Source organism: Pagrus major, chromosome 12, assembly GCF_040436345.1.
Source record: "Pagrus major chromosome 12, Pma_NU_1.0".
Lineage (NCBI taxonomy): Eukaryota > Metazoa > Chordata > Actinopteri > Spariformes > Sparidae > Pagrus > Pagrus major.
In genome coordinates, this window is record NC_133226.1 from 19306175 (window position 1) to 19325557 (window position 19383).

General features: G+C 47.6%; 1 protein-coding gene across 1 annotated transcript; it reads right to left on the reverse strand.

Moving 5' to 3' along the window:
* Position 1: 1 nt before the first annotated feature.
* Positions 2-18865, reverse strand: smad7 (SMAD family member 7). Its single transcript, XM_073477729.1, has 4 exons — positions 17341-18865; positions 16343-16396; positions 11599-11670; positions 2-903 (listed from the first exon to the last, which is right to left on the reverse strand). The coding sequence occupies exons 1-4, from the start codon at positions 17804-17806 to the stop codon at positions 365-367; spliced, it is 1131 nt and encodes a 376-aa protein (XP_073333830.1). The 5' UTR covers positions 17807-18865; the 3' UTR covers positions 2-364.
* Positions 18866-19383: the final 518 nt, after the last annotated feature.

Consider the following 19383-nt stretch of genomic DNA (forward strand, 5'->3'; position numbering starts at 1 on the left):
ATCTTATTTGTATTTTTTTTTTTATTTTGGCATTTCTTTGTTTTGCATTTATATTAAGCAAAGTGCATCTTATTTTCTTTTTCTCATCAACACATTGCACAATACATAAATAATGATGCATATAAAACGTCTTCATATTTACAATTAATAATATATTTATATATAACATAAAATACATTTTTCGCTTCTTATTTTAATTAAATCTTAGTCATTTATTAAACAAAGTCCATCAGAATCTTATACTTTCTTCTTCTTCTTTTTAAACCTTTTCTTCTCTGTTTGAACCTCTGGAACAAAAAAAAAAGGAAAGTGGGTGTAGTCTGTTTGTGAGGGGGGCAAAAGAGAGGCGAGGAGGCTGCTGCTGCTATCGTGTGTTGAAAATGACTTCCAACCAGCAGGGGCAGCTGCTGATGAACTGTCTGGTGTAGCACTGTCCCCAGCCTTTCACAAAGCTTATCTGCACTGTGAAGCCCGTGCGAGGCTGCTGCGTGAACTCGTGGTCGTTGGGCCTCTGCAGGCTGCCGGCCTTGTCATAGTCAAAAGCTTTGATGGAGAAACCGGGGAACACCTTGTGCACCAGCAGCGTGCGCGAGTCCGGGTTGTCCAGTGTGGCCGACTTAATGAAGATGGGGTAGCAGCTGCGGTTGTAGACCCACACCCCGTCTGGCTCACGCGTCAGCTGGATGCCATAGCCGATCTTGGCCCGCACCATCTGCACCAGCTGGGACTTGTTGTCAGAGCAGAGCTGGCCCAGGCAGAAGCCGTTCCCCTGAGGTAGATCATAGAAGATGTCCAGAGAGGGCTCCTGGACTGAGTAGAGGCGCCCGACGCGTGTCTTCTCCTCCCAGTATGCCACCACGCACCAATGGGCCCGATCGCCAGACTCCTGCAACGCCAGGGAATCTGAGGAAACACAGAGAGAAGGAGATGGTTAGACCAATGTGAAGATATGATGACACTGGAGCATTAGGTGGTAAAATACAGAGATCAAGAAGTAAAGAAAAGGAGAGGAGGGGGGGAAGATGAGGTTAAAACATTGCTACTTCTTCCCAACTTCTTTTGGGAAATATAGAGGATTTTCTTTAGTCAAGAGCCAAAACTAAACCGTCATCCTCAATTTCTGCCATACAGGAAAACTGTGTTGGAATTCCTGGACCTCAGACAAGAGAAGCAACTCAGAGACACTGACAGGCAAGTGTCCACACGCAGTACAATATTTGTCTGGGCATTAAATGCTTATCTTCTGTCTGGCTCGCTGTATTTTTGTAGCGGCGTGGCCAACAATGTAGTGACGTCAACTGACTGCCCCGTCTCTGCAGCTCTCTGCCGGAGGAAATAAGAAACCATCCTTGAATTCACGCTCAAAAAGATACGAGGGACTTTCACGTGAACACATAAACCACTCCTGTCCACGGTGAAGCACATGGTGTTTCGCTGGCGAGCGAGGCAGGCCGTTAACTCTCCAACCCTGGTGTCTGAATCGTTGACAAGCTAGGCCTCTCCTGTCTAAAGTTTCCCCTGAGCGTAAAAGAAGTATAGCATTGGCCATGCTCCAGTTTCCAAACCCCCCCTCCCTCTCCCGTCTCCCTTTAGTGTGCCTCCTGCGCCGTCCCTCTCCCCCTTCATATCTCTATTCCACAGAAATCTGGCTCCCAGCTACTCCCAGCTAGAAAAGTAGGAGCCAGTCAGGCGCAAGGGAAATAGAGGGAGACAGAGAGAGCGCGAGAGGAAAGAAAGAGGGGGCGGGGTGGGGAAGAGAAGGAATGCTTTTCACATATTTTGACTGTAACTTTTGCAACTTTGCTTCCTCTCGTGCTTTTAGGGGTCGTCACCTAATTGCTTCTATCAACTGCTCAACAATCGTTTAAACTTCCTCTCCCCTCACACAAATCCAGCCCTTGATGAAAGACACATTCAAGAGCTATGAAAGCTTGAAATATATGAGGGAAAAAATTAACAGAGCCCCTTCTCAGAGCCATTTCAGTTCCCATCAGACCCCAGCCTCCCCCACAACCCCCACCCGCCTCCCTTCCTCGTTTCATCTGGCGGTAGCTGTGAATGTAACCGGTAATTTGGAAGGTCCCGTCTGAGACAAACTACAACGTTAATGCGGCAGGATCTCTGCCGGCCCGAGCGGACTCACCGCGGCCTGTCATTAGCCTTCATTAGACGCAGGGAGAAGGGAGGGAGGGGAAGAAAAAGACAACACTGGGAGAAGAGAGACAGAAACAGAGAGGAGGGGAGGGAGGCGGGGGGAGAAAAACTGAAAGCATGCCTTCCATAAAACAAGAGGGGCTGTGTTCTTTGAAGTTGGTCAGAGCCGAGCCTCGGGGAGTTTATCGTAAATCCGTCCTCATGGGGTGCTGGGGGAAACTAAGTACCCAGCTATCTACCTTAGACTAAATGGGGGAAAAGAAGCATTTATCTTCGAGATAAGAGGCAGAAAGCGTCTTTTGTGTATCAGGCCGATGTCAGACGGAGACTCCGATCCTGGCCAAGCTTTGCTCTCGGGTCTGCTTTGCATGTATGTACAGGAACAGAGCCAGGGTTGATAAGGAGAAAGATGCGTTGGACTTTTCTTAACAGCTGACAGAGGGCCTGCTCGTGGAGCTCACCTGTGGGGCCCTGTGTATGTGTGTGTGTGTGTGTGTGTGTGCGTGTGTGTGTGTGTTTGTTATTGCTGAGAGAGACAGGGCCTGGCGTCAGAGGTCATTAGAGCGGCTGCCTGTCTGAGCCTGTCATTGCAGCCTGAAAACACCCTGCTATTCAGGACTACACTAACTGCCCCGCTTCCCCTCCCTCGTCGCCTCTCCTCTCTCTCTCTCTCCTCTCAGAAACTCAGACTGGCAGCGAGCGAGGAGCCGCAGAGAAGAGAGAAGAAGGGAGGGAAGGATAAAAGGAAAGGGTTGGAAAGAGAGAGGAAAACAAGGATCAGCAAGTAAAGCAGTGGCGTAGGAAGGATTCAGACGCTTTTTCTTGTGTAAAAGTTGCAGTATTCCATGTAAAAATACTACATTACAAGTCCTGTCTTGGCAGAGAGAGAATAAAAAAGGAAAAATCCACAATTGGGCGATATATTCTGTTCCTAATGTGCATCCTACACTTCCCACAATGCAACTTGATAGCCAAACTCCATGCCCAGGGTTTGCAACACATGCTTTTTTGTCATAATTTCGAGTAATCTCCCACACTTAACTCGGAAAATCGTGATGACATCACTATGACATCACCAGGAAGTTTTTTCTCAGACTTTGGGAAACTTTTTAGAAGTTAAAAATTAGCATGAAGAACCTAGAAAATCGATTAATTACGGGTACTTGGTTAGTTTCCAGCACTGCGGTCAAGTGATTTTAGGGCTTTTTTGTCCAGCAGCTATCCTGAATTCCTCCCATTCCTCAGCAACAGTCAGATAAGAGGCCGACTGAAAGCTAATTTGAGAGACTAAAAATAGTCACAGTCTTCTGTCCGGCCTGCAGGTAAACAAAAACTAACTCTTTTCTGTTCAGTATGTCAGCAGAGAGAAAGCGAGACAGGCAGACTCCTCCATCTGCGGGGCTCAGCCTTGTGAGGTCTGTGTTCACAGCTTGTCCTGACAGCAGATGAGCTTACACCTCATGAGTAATGCTGCCGAACACGTAACCACACACACACATACACACACATATAAACACGCACGCTAATGTGAGTGAACCCTGTATCAACACACCTTGTTCCAAGTGCATGGCTCATTTAACTGAATTTTTAATTTTTAACACATTGTGTGTTTGCGTGCGAGGCGTCCGCCCGACACGCTCCTCGTGTTACACTCTGACACTATTTCAGGTGCTTGTCACATAGGTGTGTGTCAGACGGTGTCGTCAGAGTGTCTGCGCTGAGTCCGTCTGTCTTTAGAGCAGAGCAGAGCGGTGCGTTTCCATCAGAACATTTACAGAGCTGTCCGTCTGTACATCTGTCTGCTTTTCTGGATGTCTGCCTATCGACGCATTAGTCCGTCTATCTGTCTGCCGCCCCCACCTGCTCGTCTGCTCTGCAGCCTTTCAGCCTGTGTGTCTCGGGCTTCTCCTCGCTGGAGATAAGCGGGCGGCCTCAGGCCATCTGTCACTCTGGCCTTTTCTGCTGAGCTCCAGTCAGTTTGTCTGCTGTTGGTCTGTCCCATGGGGGCTAACACGTAAACCCCCACCCAAAAAACAACAAAAAGACTTTCCCTGCTCGTCCAATATGAAGCAAAACACACTATTGAGAGCTAGATCATTGCTGGAGCAGACATCATGTGGTCATGGATGATAATAATGGTAACAGGACTTTGTTAAAAGCGCTTGCAAGAAAGTGCAAGACGCAGCTGCTGAGAGCTAATGTGGATGTTAGCCATTAGCAACACTGTGCAAACAAAAACAGCATATTGCTCGCATGTTTTCGAGGTATTTAATGGATGATCAGCTTATGGTCTGCGAGGCAGGGGGTGGTGGCGGGGGACAGTAAATATCTGTGATTAAATAAAACCCTCTGTGCCATGCAAAATATTTAAACCACAGCACGGGGAGGGCAGATTCGGTGAGTAGACACACACTGCAGGCTCCCCTGTGGATTTTAATGGTCTGAGGTCTTAAAGAGTGGACGCCACGCTAGCTGAGACAATTGGACTTGGTTGAAGGGGGAGGGACGGCTGAGAGGAGGGAGGGCAGTGAGGGGGCAGCAGACTGGGTGCTTCTCTCAGGGCCAGTCTGGAAAGGTTAATCATTACCTCTGTCTGACTCCACACACACACACCAGGTCGCTACTATACCTAGGAGTCAACTCAGTCACAGAGTAACACGCCTACACCCTCATGCACACACACAGTTTTCAACCTTCACTCCTGGACACAACACTATCAACATCGGTAAATAGTGAGGAGGCTCCTGAGAACTGTCTCATATCGATCCCTGAGAGGCCTGTATAGCTGTGTGTGTGTGTGTGTGTGTCTCAGACGTGCAATGACCCTGTCGTCATCAGACACACACAGCAGCTCGAGGAGAGGAATGGGGAAGGCATGAAGGAAACAGCTCGAGGGGGAAAGGAAGGACTCTTCACGGTGCCTTATTTTCTAAGTCAACACCCTCTCTCAAGCCGGGGAAAGTCTATTCCAAAGGTCAAGGGTCACCCTGGAGGCATTCCTTTTGTTCTCTCCCTGCCACGCTGTGCATGTTCAGCCTGTCTGTAATGAAAGCCTGTGCATTTCTCTCGCTGTGTTCACTAAAATATCTGGTCCCATTGATTATTTTTGAGTTAATGTAAGCTAGAGTCCTCAACAGCGGACGTGCTCACTTCATCGTCTACCGTGGCGAGAAATTCGATGACCGGCGACCCCCTCAGAAAGAGAAGGGTCAGCCGTTCTGTGCAGTGGAGGCAGAGGAGAGACCTTGTTTCGCATTGTTACAACACAACCTTGTATGTGTAAGCCATCAAGTGTGCACTGTCTGGAGTTTTTTTTCCCGTTGAAATGACTTAGTCTGCTCGCAGAATGAATGTCACTGGTTAATTGTGAAGCAAGAGAATGCAAAATATGCAACTAAAATCTCATTAAATGAGACTTAATCATGTGATTTATAAGCTGGACTACGTTGTTTGTCTGAAAATATTTCTTCCTCGTCTAAAACTAGTGCTTACATTACCCACAATGCAACTCAACTGCTGATAATTGGGTGCTTTATGCAAGATGCGGCTAATGTAGCCTAAAAGGTGCTAGCAGGCTCCAGAAGTCTGGTAAACTTTGTAACTCGCCACCCCCAAGATTTTCTTCCTACATTACCCATTATGCAACTCGATCGCAGACAGTTCAGTCAGAGATCCGGGCGTGTTACGCTAGCAGCCGATTATGTAGCCTCAAGCCACTAGCCTCAAACAGCTGAGGAGCTACAGAGGCCATGTAAACTTCACTCCACACCCACAGATATGCTTTTAAATGTTCAAACTTGTAGTCTTTTACGACATTTCACTTGAGAATATTTATCAGACTTTGCTCCCTCTGGAGCCACAAACGGCTTTATACAACTCATGTAAACAGACTTTGATGTGTAAAATCAGTACAGTTCCCCTTAAAGATTAGTCACAACAATGGCATTGTTTATCAAGCATTAAAATATATTAAAAAGTGCAAAACTATTAAGAAGAAAGGACACACTGTTCAGCCCTAGTAGGTAGAGAAATAGGCTGACAGACAGATGGTGGTGGGTTCAGCAACTAACAGAGGAAGTGCCTCTTTAGGGTGGCAGGTTATGTAAGAAGATGTAAAGTCCTTCCCCCCACTTCAGGAAACCTAAATAAGCCCCGATGGCAGGAAAACCGCACAGGGGAGTGGCACACAGTTTCGCTATCTGCAGATCTGACTCCTCGCAGAAACACAGATAGAGAGAATGAGTTGCAGACACGCTATCTCTAACATGAACCATCCGGCCACGAACGGGGAGACGATAAGGAGATGAAATGGCGCATGTTTTCCTAATGCCTCTGTCTACAGTGTAATTTTCTCTGAGTGGAAGTTTTCTGCTATAATTACACGAGCCACATGTCTTGATGTAGCTCAGGCGCAGTGTTTTTCTTTAGCTTGAGATAAAATAGAGGAATGTTTCATAATTAATTGGGCAGCATCTTCCATTTGGCTCCACATTATCGCAAAACGACAGCACGATTTGTCACTTTTTTTTCCTTTTTACTGGACTTTTTCCTCAGTTTTATTCCTCTGTAACTCCTCCTTCCTACTCCTGCTGAGTTATTATTCCAACACTTCATCATGCTGACCCTCACACACACACACACACACACACACACAATGATCCCCTGCAGCCCAGATTTCCCAGGGTGACAGGACAAATAAACACAGACTAGTTGGACACACGGTGCCAGACAGGCTGTACTGATGTCATCAGCTCACTTTTGCAAACACACAAGTCAGGAGATCACTCGCAGGCTCGGTATCTCACACAAACGGCGGCGCTACGGACAGATGGACAGACAAGCCGAAACAATCGCCCACATTGTTGAGGCGCTAAAACACCGTGGGAACTAAATAATACAAAAGAGGCAGACAACCAGCAGAGCCAGTTGTGTTCGGCCTGGGCTTTTGTCGCGTTGTTGCTCTGTTATTAATAATTATCTACCTGTGTATGTCTGTGGTTATAACAGCAGTGTGGTGGGTGATGACAGAGATGTGGCTACTGACAGGCCTGAGATAAAAAGACACACTCAGCCCTCCAGTCTGAGTACACAACAGACAAACTGACTACATGAATGAGCAAGGCGGGAGGGTGGAGACAGCAAGACTGTGTGTCACACCAGAAATCTGACACACACACACACACACACACACACACACACACACACACACACACACACACACACACACACACACACACACACACACACACACACACACAGGTTTGCAGGAATGTGTCTCCACTTATTTCCATTTCCGTCTTTATCCTGCTAAAAAGGAGGGAGGGGTGGTGGTGGTTCTCCCTCCCTTCCTCTCTCTCCTCTTTCCTCTCTCTCTTTCATATCTTCATACATTGAGGTAATGTCAAAATCCACTTCCACAGAGTGACTGCAAACCAAAACAATGTTCATCTTGTTCTGGGCTTCCCTCCAGCTCTGGCTCAGAGCCAAATCTGCATAACCCTCCATTCAATCAACTGGCTACGCTAAGGTAGGCTAATGTTTTCAACCGTAAACGCAACAAATCTTCAGCGAAAACACCCAAACACACGCAAGCTGAGGCACACTTTCCCTCTATCCTCTCTTTTTCTCCATTCTCCGCTGTCTCTGTGTGCTGTTTTTTCGATTTGTGCAGCATAATGACACAGGGTGGGGAACAGAGGACGGCCAAAACCAAAATTAAGTCCCTTGCCAAGAGGCGGCTTGGCTGCCGCGCAAGGAGAGGAAGTGGGGAGTAATGAGAGATCCTGGCCCGGCACGGAGCGGCCCGGCGCTGCTCTGCTCAACTCGCTGGCTGAACACACAGCCTCCAAATTACAGAGAACAGAGCAGAGCTGCCGGCCATCTCTCCCTCCACCCAAAGCCGCCATCTTCTCTCCCTCTTCATTCCTTCCTCTTTACTGTTCAAGCAAAACATTCAGCCAGAGCAGGTTTATGGCGAAGAATCTTTCTTCTATCTTTGTGGAAGTAAAACAAATTTACGATTACTTTCTTTCATTCTTTGTTTTACTCTTTCCTTCTTTCTGGCTGGTGCACTCCAGTGTTTGCTTTCTGTCACGAAGAGGCCTCAACTGCCTCCCTGTCCGCTCGCCTTTTCCTCAAAGACATGAGGTCATATCCTGCGCAGCCCTTTCCTTTCCCCGCTAACCCAAACAAGGCAGGAATGCAGGGAGAGAGAAGACGAGGGAGACTGAGGGTGCTCTGTTTCTGACTCGAGCTGGAAGTCAGCTTCCAAAAAAAATCTTAAGATTGTGTTTAAACATTGGTGATAGGTGATTTAAACCTCACTTCCTGCGCAAAAAAACAACAGACGGGCCTCTTCTCTCACCGGGATTCCACCAAAAATGGGCCGTTTCTTCGGGGCCCTCTGTATGACGGCAGAACTAGTTTGATTTAATGAGCCGAGGTGCCAAGACTAAATTTAATCTCTGTCAGAGCCCCTGATGAAGGTTATACCTCCAGCCGATTCACTGGATGACTAATTGACTGACTGAAGGGCTGGCCGACTGTCTGTCGAGCGAGGTGACTGGCTGCTGGTATAAGAATACAGCTCAGCCTAAATTTAACCTGCAGTGGGAGGAAGCGCCTGTGTGACAGTCGGCCGTGCGCCAGGGCTCGCACCAGGTCATTCTATCTGCCTACCCGTTGTGTATGTGTGTGTGTGAAAATGCGTGTGTGTGTGTGTGTGCGTACGTGTCACCACAGCCCAACTGGATCCTCTTACACACAAGCACTCCGGGTCAGTCCCCGATGGCACCAGTATGCACGCCACCGACATACGCACACTGATGCTACACATCCAATAAGGGCTAGGCACCAACAGACATCTATAACCCACCGTCATAGAAGAGTACATTGGTATGTGTATTGGTATATCAAAATGTATTCGAATCACCAATAATCAAAAAATCAAAAAAGAACAGATATCTGGTTTGGTCAGAGTCATAATCCTGTGGATTTACCCTTTGATCAGATTGTACCAGACTCCATTCAAAATGTTAGCAATTCTAGACACATTTGACATGTGAGAACATTTGGATTCTATTGTTAAGAGGGGAAAAAGGGAAAACCTGTCTAAATCTCTCAAAGTATTGTTTCAGCATCAGCACGAAAAACTCAGGTATTGTAGCAGCACTAGCACAGAAAGACTTCAAAATGATACCCAGCCCTCCTACACACACATCCACACTCTGTCCCACAGCCTAAAGTGCTGCCTTTTCAAGCTCAAGACAACTCTCCAAAAAAACGTGACCTCTTTGAACTTGACAAGATGGACGTCGGGCTACGTGGCTGAGCTGCTCGTAAACAATCTAGTCTCTAACAAGTTTAAATATTACTTAACACTCCACAGATTCATAACCAGCAATCCAGCGCCCTCTTAACCCTGACCTGATCTCCTGTGACCAGATCTCTCTCTCTTGATCTCTCTCTCCCGGGTGAAGCAAAACCCCTGAGTTAAATCCCTCACCCCGGCTCGAACCAAGATCAGCACCCCAACACCCAGCTCCAGGCCTTCAGCCATCGACCTCCCCCTTCTCCTCTCCTCTCCTCTCCCTGCTCTGTTCCAAGCTGATGACGTGAGCCAGCGAGAGGAGCTTTGGAGCTGGTAGCCTGGCAGGCAGCCTAGTTTGCATTTGCGCTTGTCGCTGTCGCAGCTAGCTTAACTCCTTCCAGCCTGGATGGTCTTGGATTTTTCCAGAGAGAATAAGAAAGAAGGAAAGATGGGAGGAGGAGGGGGAGGAAGTTGTCTCTAACCTCGTCTCACCGGCCCCGTCTGAACTGTGTTTTTTGGATGAATGAGGATTCTTATCTGCTTTACCAATTACACACTCCTCCAGCCTTTTCTAAAAGTCGACAAGCACTTAATTATTCTACTGCAATGCATAAAAAGAAGTAACAGTACAACTCTTGCTGACTTCAAATCTTTGCCACCCTCCTTCCCTCAGAGCCACCCTCCTCTCTCTTCCTTCCTCCTCTCTGTAAATATGTCTGGAGAAGAACATAAAAAGGGCAGAGTGAGTGAATTAGAAGGTCAGCGGCGGGCCTCTGGGAGAGCCATGTTTCTTTTGTCAGGGCCCCAGAGGGAGGGAGCAAAGGAGGGAAGCAAGGAGTGAGGCGGGGAGGAGGGGAAGGAGCAGCCTTATTTTTTCTATTTTTTTGGGCCTTGCCAGGGAAATCATGAAGGCAGCGCTGCTCCGGCCATCCCTCTCTCCCGCCCCGGGGCCTTTCTACCTCTACTGCTTTTTACTGAGGAGGCCCATTCACTGGAACGCTGGCCGCCGCTGCCATGTCATCCTCGCCAGGAAGGAAAACAGGGGAGGAGGAGGAGGGTAGTGTGTACGCCTTGCAGGAGTAAGGGAGGGAGCATGGGGCGCCTGTAAAGACTCCAGTTCTTGGGTTTCACAGTTTGAACCGGGTCTAAAATGTGTCTTTAGTTAATGCACACAGGGAGGACTTCAGTGTCCATCTAAAGGTGTGGAGGAGGGGGGAAAAGAGGAGATGGATTTTTAGTTCCTCTGTTCTTGTAAGCACTGCTGCAATCTCTTCCCCCATCTAAGGACACACACACACACACACACACACACACACATGCATGCATGCAAGCAAGCAGGCTAACCCCCACACTCCCCACCAAACAAAGGAGGGGGGAAAATGGGCAGCCAACACCAACTGACATAAAACAGGCTTTAAAGGCCCAGTAATGAGAACCATCTGAGGCTGAGGAAAGCAGAGAGCAGCACGGAGCAATCTGAGAGCAAACTCCTTCTCTCGTGAACACCATCTTACTCTGTAGCCTGCGGACAGGGCGCCGGGTAAGGAAGGCAACGCTGCCAAAGGGGATTATGGGAGAAAAGCCGAGGAAGCCTGAAACACGTCCTGCATGAGAGATGGAAGGAAGAAAGGCGCCTGTGTCTCTCTCTTATCCACACACGGCGAGCCCAGAGGAGAGTCCACAAAGACGTCCCCTGTACGCACAAACACACCCAAACAAACACTCGCATGTCAGTCGAGAAGCCTCTCTTTCTGCCTTTTTTTTCCCTCCCCCACAATGCCGCACGCACAGAGCATATTCTTTCTCCAAACAACGGTTTCGACGTGTTTGTCTTCCATTACAACATAACACGGAAAGGGATGAGAGGGAACAGGGAGAGGAAGAGGAGAAGAGAGGAGCGTTGTTCAAAGAGCCAGGAGGGAGGAATTTATGTGGATGTGGGAGAAATACACCACCCTCCTTCACTTCACTGGCTTTTTTTTTTTATTACAGAGGGGAAGCAGGGGCCCCCACAATCACTGCCTCATCATCACAAGTATGGTTGTTGGGAGGAATGCGCAGGAGAAGCTAAAGAAAACAGGACGAGGGGAATAAAAAGACAAGAAAATGGGAATGGTATTTGTTGGAGTATTTACCTGAAAGCCCCACAGGGGCCGAGTATGTCGTTCCCCCAGTCTCACTGGATGAAGGTCCAGAGTCTGGAGAATCTAACAGAGACAGAGAGAGACACTTTGAATTAGCACTGTGTGTGTTCCTGTGTGTGTGTGTGCGTGTGTGTGTGTGCGTGCGTGTGCGTGTGTGTGTTTGTGTAGAGAAGGCAAAGCAGCAGCTGTGAGACCGTCAATCACTCCAGTGAAATCAATGCCTAATGAAGACGCTGACGACGACGCTCACACCCTCGCACACACACACACACACACATACAGAGGACTTACAGAGGAGTTTCTTACACCCCTGATAATCCCCCATAATCCACTGCTTCAGGAGGAACGTTAGCCTCGCATCTCAGCTCAGAAAAGCTGCCGATCGGGAAAGAGATGTCTTCGTTCTGGCTAATGACTGAGGCGAGGGTTTGGGCTGGAGATGTCTGATCGCTGCTCAATAACAGATCCAATATTACAAGACTGTGAGAGATTCAAACTCAGCTGATAATTGTCTCTTTGATTCCTGTTCCTGCTTTTCTCTCTAAAAGGACAGAGAAAAGCTGAAAAATATGCACAAATTTGACGTGTTCAAGCTGAATCTGAAATCTGAGCATTCACACAACAACACAATAAGCTATGTGTGTGTTTGTGTGCTCCGTGGGGCCCTTAAAGCTGTAAATTTTCTTAACAGGCAGACAAGAGAGAGAAAAAACACTCAATCTCTCCCTCTCTTTTGCATCTGAATGCTGAACTCCGGCTAAGGCTCGTAATGTGGACTAGTTTCAACATGACACCTGAATGGAGCTTTAACAAAACCGCTGTGTGTGTCGAGCGGAGCAGCACACCGCTGGGAGCAGGCTAGCTTTGCTGCAGAGCTACTGCTGCTGCTGCTGCTGGTAGCTCGGTATTCACTAATGATACATTCCTCTCGCTGCACGTCAACGCTGCGCTACACCTACTATCCACTGAAGCATAGTGTGCGGCGGTGGTCACCTCCACTCTGACTTGAACTGCGGCTCTGAAGTGTAGTTTTTCTGATGGTTGTACATTACTGTGGCTAAAAAAAGCAGTTGTTCTGATTTGAAGTTCAGGGTTTGTACAGATTTTTTCAGTTCTTTTTCAAGCACTTTCAAGGTACCTTAACCAAAACTTTCCAGACTTTTGAAGTCTTTATCGTCACATCGTAATTGTTATAAATGCATTGGCGAAAAATAATTTCACAGATTTCCTTTATACCCACAGCAATCAGTGTATATTGTCACTTTGTTTATGTTCTAACCTGTTTTTGTTGGTTTGTTACCAGGATTACACAAAAACTACTGAGTGGATTTCCACAAAACTTGGATACAGGATGGGATTCTGGCCAGAATAGACCCCATTGACTTTTGGTGCGGATCCGAATAACGAGACATATCCAGGAAGTTTTCCTTAATATAGGGTGTTTTTCCAACATTTTCATTACTTTCTCAGGGAATTACGCACGGAACATGATGGAAAAAAATGGGGTCTTTCTAGTTGGCTGGATCTATCAGATTTAAGTATGTTTAATTTGATATTGGGTTAGGCCTGATTGAATTAAAGGAGAATGTCGGACCTTGGCAGAGGTATGCGCTCTACTGAGTGCCATTCTAGTTTCAGCTTTGGTTGAATGTTTTGATCAACGCTAGGAGACAACAAACAGATATGACGACAGGGTTGTTTCATTTCAAATATTAAAAGGTTTTTGGTTAACATGAGCGATTGCGTCAACACTAGACTTCATTTAAAAATCGAACGTTTTTCGGGGTTTATATTCAAATTCAAGCTAAATAAAGCATTTTCGAAACTTTCAAGACTTTGTGCGAACCGAGTTTATTGCAACATCTAAAGTGGCTGTAAACTGAAGAAATGCAGTGACTAGTGGGGTCAGTATGCTTTAAATCCACACATGGCGAAGCTGAGGGGAAGGAGGATGGTATTTTTGCTGAATACTTCCACTCTCCGGCTCATTGGCCTCCTGTTTGAGCTGCAGTAGCTATGAAGTAATAAAGAAACAGCGACCAGAGCCCTCCTCCCAGCCTGCCACCCGTCCGGACGTGGACCGTGCCGCTGTGGTCGCGGTAACGAGATGCACGGGCATAGCCCAGCCTGCCTCGCTTTCATTGGCTGCCAGCAGCCTTGCCCTGGTCTCCCGGGCAACAGTTCACAGCTGACCACAGGGCTGAGGGGGCATCAGAGAGAGAGGGAGCCAAACAGTGTGTGATTTATATTCCCAAGAGCTGAAACAAGGTAGCGTTTTACGTCTCGGCTGCTTTCATATTGACCGCTGCTGCTGGAGCGGACAGGCAGCCTGACACATATAACCCCACTTCCTGCTCGCTGGAATCATAAAACCATCATCATAAAATCCATCGCTCTTCCGCTTCATGCAGATTTTTACAGCGTCTGATTGCCTTCTAAAAGTTAACTATGCAGATTTTCTGAATGTCAGGATGATTTAAACGGCCTAATATGAAGCAAATACAGAGAGTAATGTGGAAAAGTGTAATAGCCTCCAGTAATGGGAAGGTTGATGATTGACAGCTCCCCGAGGCCCCTGGGGAAAAACCCCTGTCTTTCTGCATGATAAGCTCATCTGTCCTGTGTGTGTGTGTGTGTGTGTGTGTGCCCTCCAGCCTGCTCCATTGTCCTATTAATATATGTTGTCTTTCAGCCTCCCTCACCAATACAGACTCGCAGACTGACAGAGTCGCCTTTGATTAACCACAACTCGCAGCTGCACTGACTGAATTCTACGAAATGAGGAAATGGCGTGGCAGGTGAGGTAGAGTCTGCTGAAATTTAACTTTGTTCTGTTCTCTTTGGCAACATTTAATTCCCACACAGTCAAACCGATTTGGTCTGAGTGGGGAAACAGGGTGGTAACATGACTTGAATAACCATTTCTTTTGTCCGTATCCAGCTTGCATTTCCTATTTACCTTCTTGTTTCCGCTCAACGCTGGAATGTTTCCAACTGAACTCGCACAAAGACGCTAAACCCTGAGACGTCAGGGAGAAGGCTGAAGAGGATGTCACTGTTGATGTTAAGTTCACCCAAAAATGAAAATTCAGTAATTATCTGTTCACCCCCGTTATGATGGAAGGTCGGGTATAGTTTTGTAGTACACAAAACATCTCTGGAGCTAATAGATGGGGACATGTTTTAAAACATTAAAAAACATGAAATGGCTCCATAGAGCTCGCCTGGCGTATTCCGAGTCTCCAGAAGCTCTGAGATCTGAAACTGGCTTTAAAAAATATTATTTAAACCTTCTACACACGGTCAAGCTCGTGCAGAGATTGACCATGTATTTTGGCTTTAAAAGGGTGTAAATAACTTCTTTTCCAAAAAAAATTTGGCATCTCGGGCCTTCCTGAGATTCGGACTATGCCGGACGAGCTGTGGGAAGCCATTCAACGTTTTCTTTTGGCTGTTTTTTAAACGTTTTAAAACGAGTCCACATCTCCTTCAGTTGTTTAGGAGAAGGCTGCAACGCTGTTTTGCTGTGAAGCTCCAGAAATGTTTTATGGACTACAAGAATTCATCTGACTTCCCATGAGAGATAACGACTGAATTTTAGTTTTTGGGTGAACTTGTCCTTTAATTCAGCTTTCCAGGTAAGGCCTGGTAAATAAAGACGAGAGAGAGAGTCGGGAGGGCTTTGAAGAACCACAGCTGCAGCTGCAATGACTTCCTATTGTTTCCACTCACTGAAAGCCACTTTCTCCTTCTCCTGACTAACTGGCCGGCTGCTCGGCTGACCGCTCATTGTTCAACTCGGAGCTTTTCCTGCACTGACAGGGTAAAAATGAGCAAAGGAGCGAGGGGAGAGGTTGAGGAAATTAAAAACGGCGGGTCTTAAAAGTCCTGCACCCAGACTACGCATTTATATCTCTGTCACCCTCTCTGTGACTCAAGCGGAGCTCCCCCGGTCTCGCACCATTCTGGTTACAGCCTGAAATCTAACACACTTCAAAACCGACTTAATAGGTGATGACATAACCTGGTGCCACTTTCTGGCACCGAGGGGAATAGGATGACAACCACGGAGAAAAACAATTAAGCAAGAAGACCAAAGAAGAAATGAAACAGGGCATGCATTAATAAATACTCTCTCCTGGTCTCTAAAACAAACGCAACCAAACAGAAGATGTGCAATGGTGACACACTCCCACACGCACACGCACACACACACACACACGCATACACACACACACACGCACACACACACATAAACACACAAGTCCTCAACCTTAATCTGTTGATTAATTCAGCTGATAAAGACCGGCCGGCTCCAGAGACGCCACTGTCTGTGCCACGATTCACAATAGATAGATGGACACACAAACAAACACCTCCCCCTCTTCCCACACACACACACACACACACACATACACTGCCCCTGGTGACATGCCAGTCAGTCTATAGCTGGTATCTCAACTTTGTGCTGCTTTGCCCTGGCTGCCAGCCATGGTAGAGCTGCCCAGCCAGCCAGGCGTGCCACTCCACTGCTATCATAAATCACAACATAACATGGAGCTGTTTCCTACACACACACACACACACACACACACACACTGCAGGGGTAATGTGCATTGTACTGTCAGGCGCATAAACATTCAGGACTACAAGATGGCCTTTTCAGATGTGCATGTTTTGCAAAACAAACAAGACAGTAAAATAATGTGTGTGTTTGTGTAAATATGGAGCTCACCTGGTGGTTTAAGATAGTCCATGGGATAGCGTGAATATGGAGGAGGAGGGGACTCTGCATGGAGGAGGGAGGGGAAAAAAAGCAGAGCATGAGAGGAAGAAAAAAAAAACAAGCGAGAAAGATCTAAACTTTATGATAAGAGTTGTCATTCTTCTGGGGAAAGGTTTTGTCTGTCAGCTCAGCCTGGAGAGAGAGAGAGAGAGAGAGAGAGAGAGAGAGAGAGAGAGAGAGAGGGAGACAGAGAGAGAGAGACAGACAGACAGAGAGAGAGAGAGGCAGGCAGGCAGTGAGTCCGGCCGGGCGGCTATTGCCTTTCATTGGCAGGCAGATAAACAGGGGGCCGCCTGGCGCCAGGAGGGCCACTATCAGCGTCTAGGACAAACTGAGATACGGGCCTCTTTTGGCCCGGGACGCCAAGCAAGCAAGCACACACACACACATACACACACACAGAAAGAGAGAGAGAGGCCCTGGAAACTACACCGTGGAAAGACTGTAAAGCCCGGGATGAGTCGCTTTGCACTTTGGAAATGCCAATTGTGAAATGCTGAAACACCAGATGGGCAGTTTGTTCTGAATCTTGCTATAAATTGGCCAAAAAATGGACATATTTAGCGTTTGAAGATACAAACCATTATGCACAAATATGTAAAAGATCCGAGGTGTGCCAAATTCAAGATGTAATGTCTTCTTCTTCTCTTGGCACGCGTTCAACATCGGTCAAGTTTGACCTTATGGAAACACAAGGCGACTGTGCCAAGAGAGGTGATGTCATTTGAATTAGGCTAATTATCCCTTTAAGAGTCTAGTAATGCTTTGACACAATGACACGGTGTCTGAATTTGTTCTTGAATTAAAAAAAAAAAAAAAAATGAGGCCCCACCACCAGAGAATTCAACGCAATTTCAGAACTTTTTGAATGTGTGCGTGAGTTGTGTGTGTGTTATGTGTGTGTGTGTGTGTGTGGAGGATGAGGTTATTAGAAAAATCCAGCTCACCGAGTTCACAAAGTCTGCTCATGTGGTGCGGGTTGCAGCAAACGAGCTCTGGGTTGATTTTCCCGTAGGATTCACAGCAAGACAGCCTCTTGAGCTCCGAGGAATGCCTGAGGTCCGGCCACCTGAACACTTTGTAGAGCAGCATGGGGAGAGAGTAAGACTGTTGACCCACTTTGGCGTCCACTTTGCTGGGCAGGAGCAAGCAGGGGCTTCGGGCTCCCCCCTTGGACTCCACCGCCTGCAAAAGCACCTCTAATTGTTTCTCTTTGATCTTTTTCAGTATCGAGTGGGTCAACGCCTTCAATTCAGCCTCCGACCCGGCGTTGGACTTGGCCACCTTTGTCGTTTTGCCCATGCAGCAGCCCCCGGAGCCATGCGTCCCTCTATCCGCCTCCCCGTCGCCCTCCACGGGCGCACGGCTCCTCCAGAGTCGCCGGACGAGCCCCGATCGTTTGGTCCTAAACATGCGGGACGAAAAGAGGGTTCCCCGGCTAAAAAACGAGCATGGTGTCCGCAAATCATGAAGATTCCGGGATCCGAGTCCAGGCAATGACAAGCAGCCTGAGAAGATACGGTGGAAAAACTGGGTGCTGGATAAGCAGAGGAAATCTGTAGCATGCGCCAGTCTCTGTTGCCGTCTCCTGCACGCTTGATCTACGAAAAGCAGTCGAGGTTCGCGGGACAGTCAGCTCGTCCTCCGGGGGTAGACAACCATCACCTCCAGGGGGTTTAACACCAGCCTATAATAAAAGAATCGCACAGCTTATTCTACGCGTCTACAGCGGCCACAGCGCAGCAGCATGTAGCCTCAATGTGGCACAATTATTCACTTGGTGATGTGCAGCCGAGCGCCGTGAGCTGACCCCCTTTTCAAGCGCGCTCCGAGACGGTTTTCTCAGCACATAAACACAGTCAAAACATGTTTCTGTCTGTGCGCATTAGCTGCGGAGGAAAGCAGACAAGCTGGGGCCTAATTACGCCTCAACGCTGTCACAATTATCCCGTGAAAACCGAAGCTGGCCGCCGTGTCTTCAAGAGCATTAATCCAACAAAATCCTTGATCCGACTGCGCAGAGGAGCGCTCTCCACCAGGCGTGCGGAGGCTTTTCTTTTTCAGTGTATTTTTATTTCTTTATCCGTTATCGTCTAAATATGCAGAGGATGTGGTTCTTGCTGGCTCGTCCGAAGAGCCAGGGAGCAAATCCAGGAGCGAATCTCTCGTTTGTTGAGTTGAGAGGAGGGAGAGAGCTGAGAGAGAGAGCGAGAGAGCGAGCGAGAGAGAGAGACCCTCGGGTTGTACGTCCACGCAACCGAGCCCTCCTCGTAACCTATTTCAGCAGGCGAATCCCTCTCGGATAAAATAATCCAACCTCGTATCTCTCGCACGAAGTTTCCGTGTCTGAGTGTGGCGAGAAGGAAAGCGAGCCGACGAGTGATCTCGAGGGGGGGGGGGTTGAGCGAGCGGCTCTCTGTCTGTAAATGAGGCGGATGGTTTGGGTGCCCTTGCTCTCCGTCTCCAGTCTCCAGTGCGCATTGACGCGCCCGGTCACGTGTGTGTCTAGACACCCTGTCGCTTAAAAGAAATGTGATTGTGTTGCGCAAACAACAGATGAAGCGGAGCCCACAGCGCACACTCACTCAGTCGCTCGCTCGCGCACGCACGCACGCGCGCACACACGCACATGAAAAGTAGTAACAAAAAAAAACGGGAAAGTAACGTTGACGTTTGTCACGAGAAGTTGAGGGGAAAAGGAGGGCGAGGTTGGGCCAAAAGATACGAACTCCCAAGTTGTTTCTGTTTAACTTATAAATGTGAAATAAAAGGTCAAATTAAATTTAAAAAATATATCTTTTGTGTTTCTTTTCAATGCGTTTGCTTTCGTCAACGAGATCAAATGGCATGGAAACTAAGAAAAAGCCCCAGATCTTTTTTTAAAAAATCGCATTTTTGTCCATTTTAGAGCTATTAATGCCTGATCCCTGCGTTTAATCAGTGTTTTATCAGCAGTCTGTTCATATTAAAGAAGGCACATGTGCCAAAAG

Bases quoted from the DNA above. Each gene is read 5' to 3' on its own strand.
- smad7 (XM_073477729.1), bottom strand. From the start codon at position 17,806: ATGTTTAGGACCAAACGATCGGGGCTCGTCCGGCGACTCTGGAGGAGC. The intron at 16,397-17,340 runs GTGAGCTGGATT...TCCTCCATGCAG, and splicing joins GAGCAGACTTTGTGAACTCG to AGTCCCCTCCTCCTCCATAT. The intron at 904-11,598 runs GTAAATACTCCA...GTGTTTCCTCAG, and splicing joins GGCCCCTGTGGGGCTTTCAG to ATTCCCTGGCGTTGCAGGAG.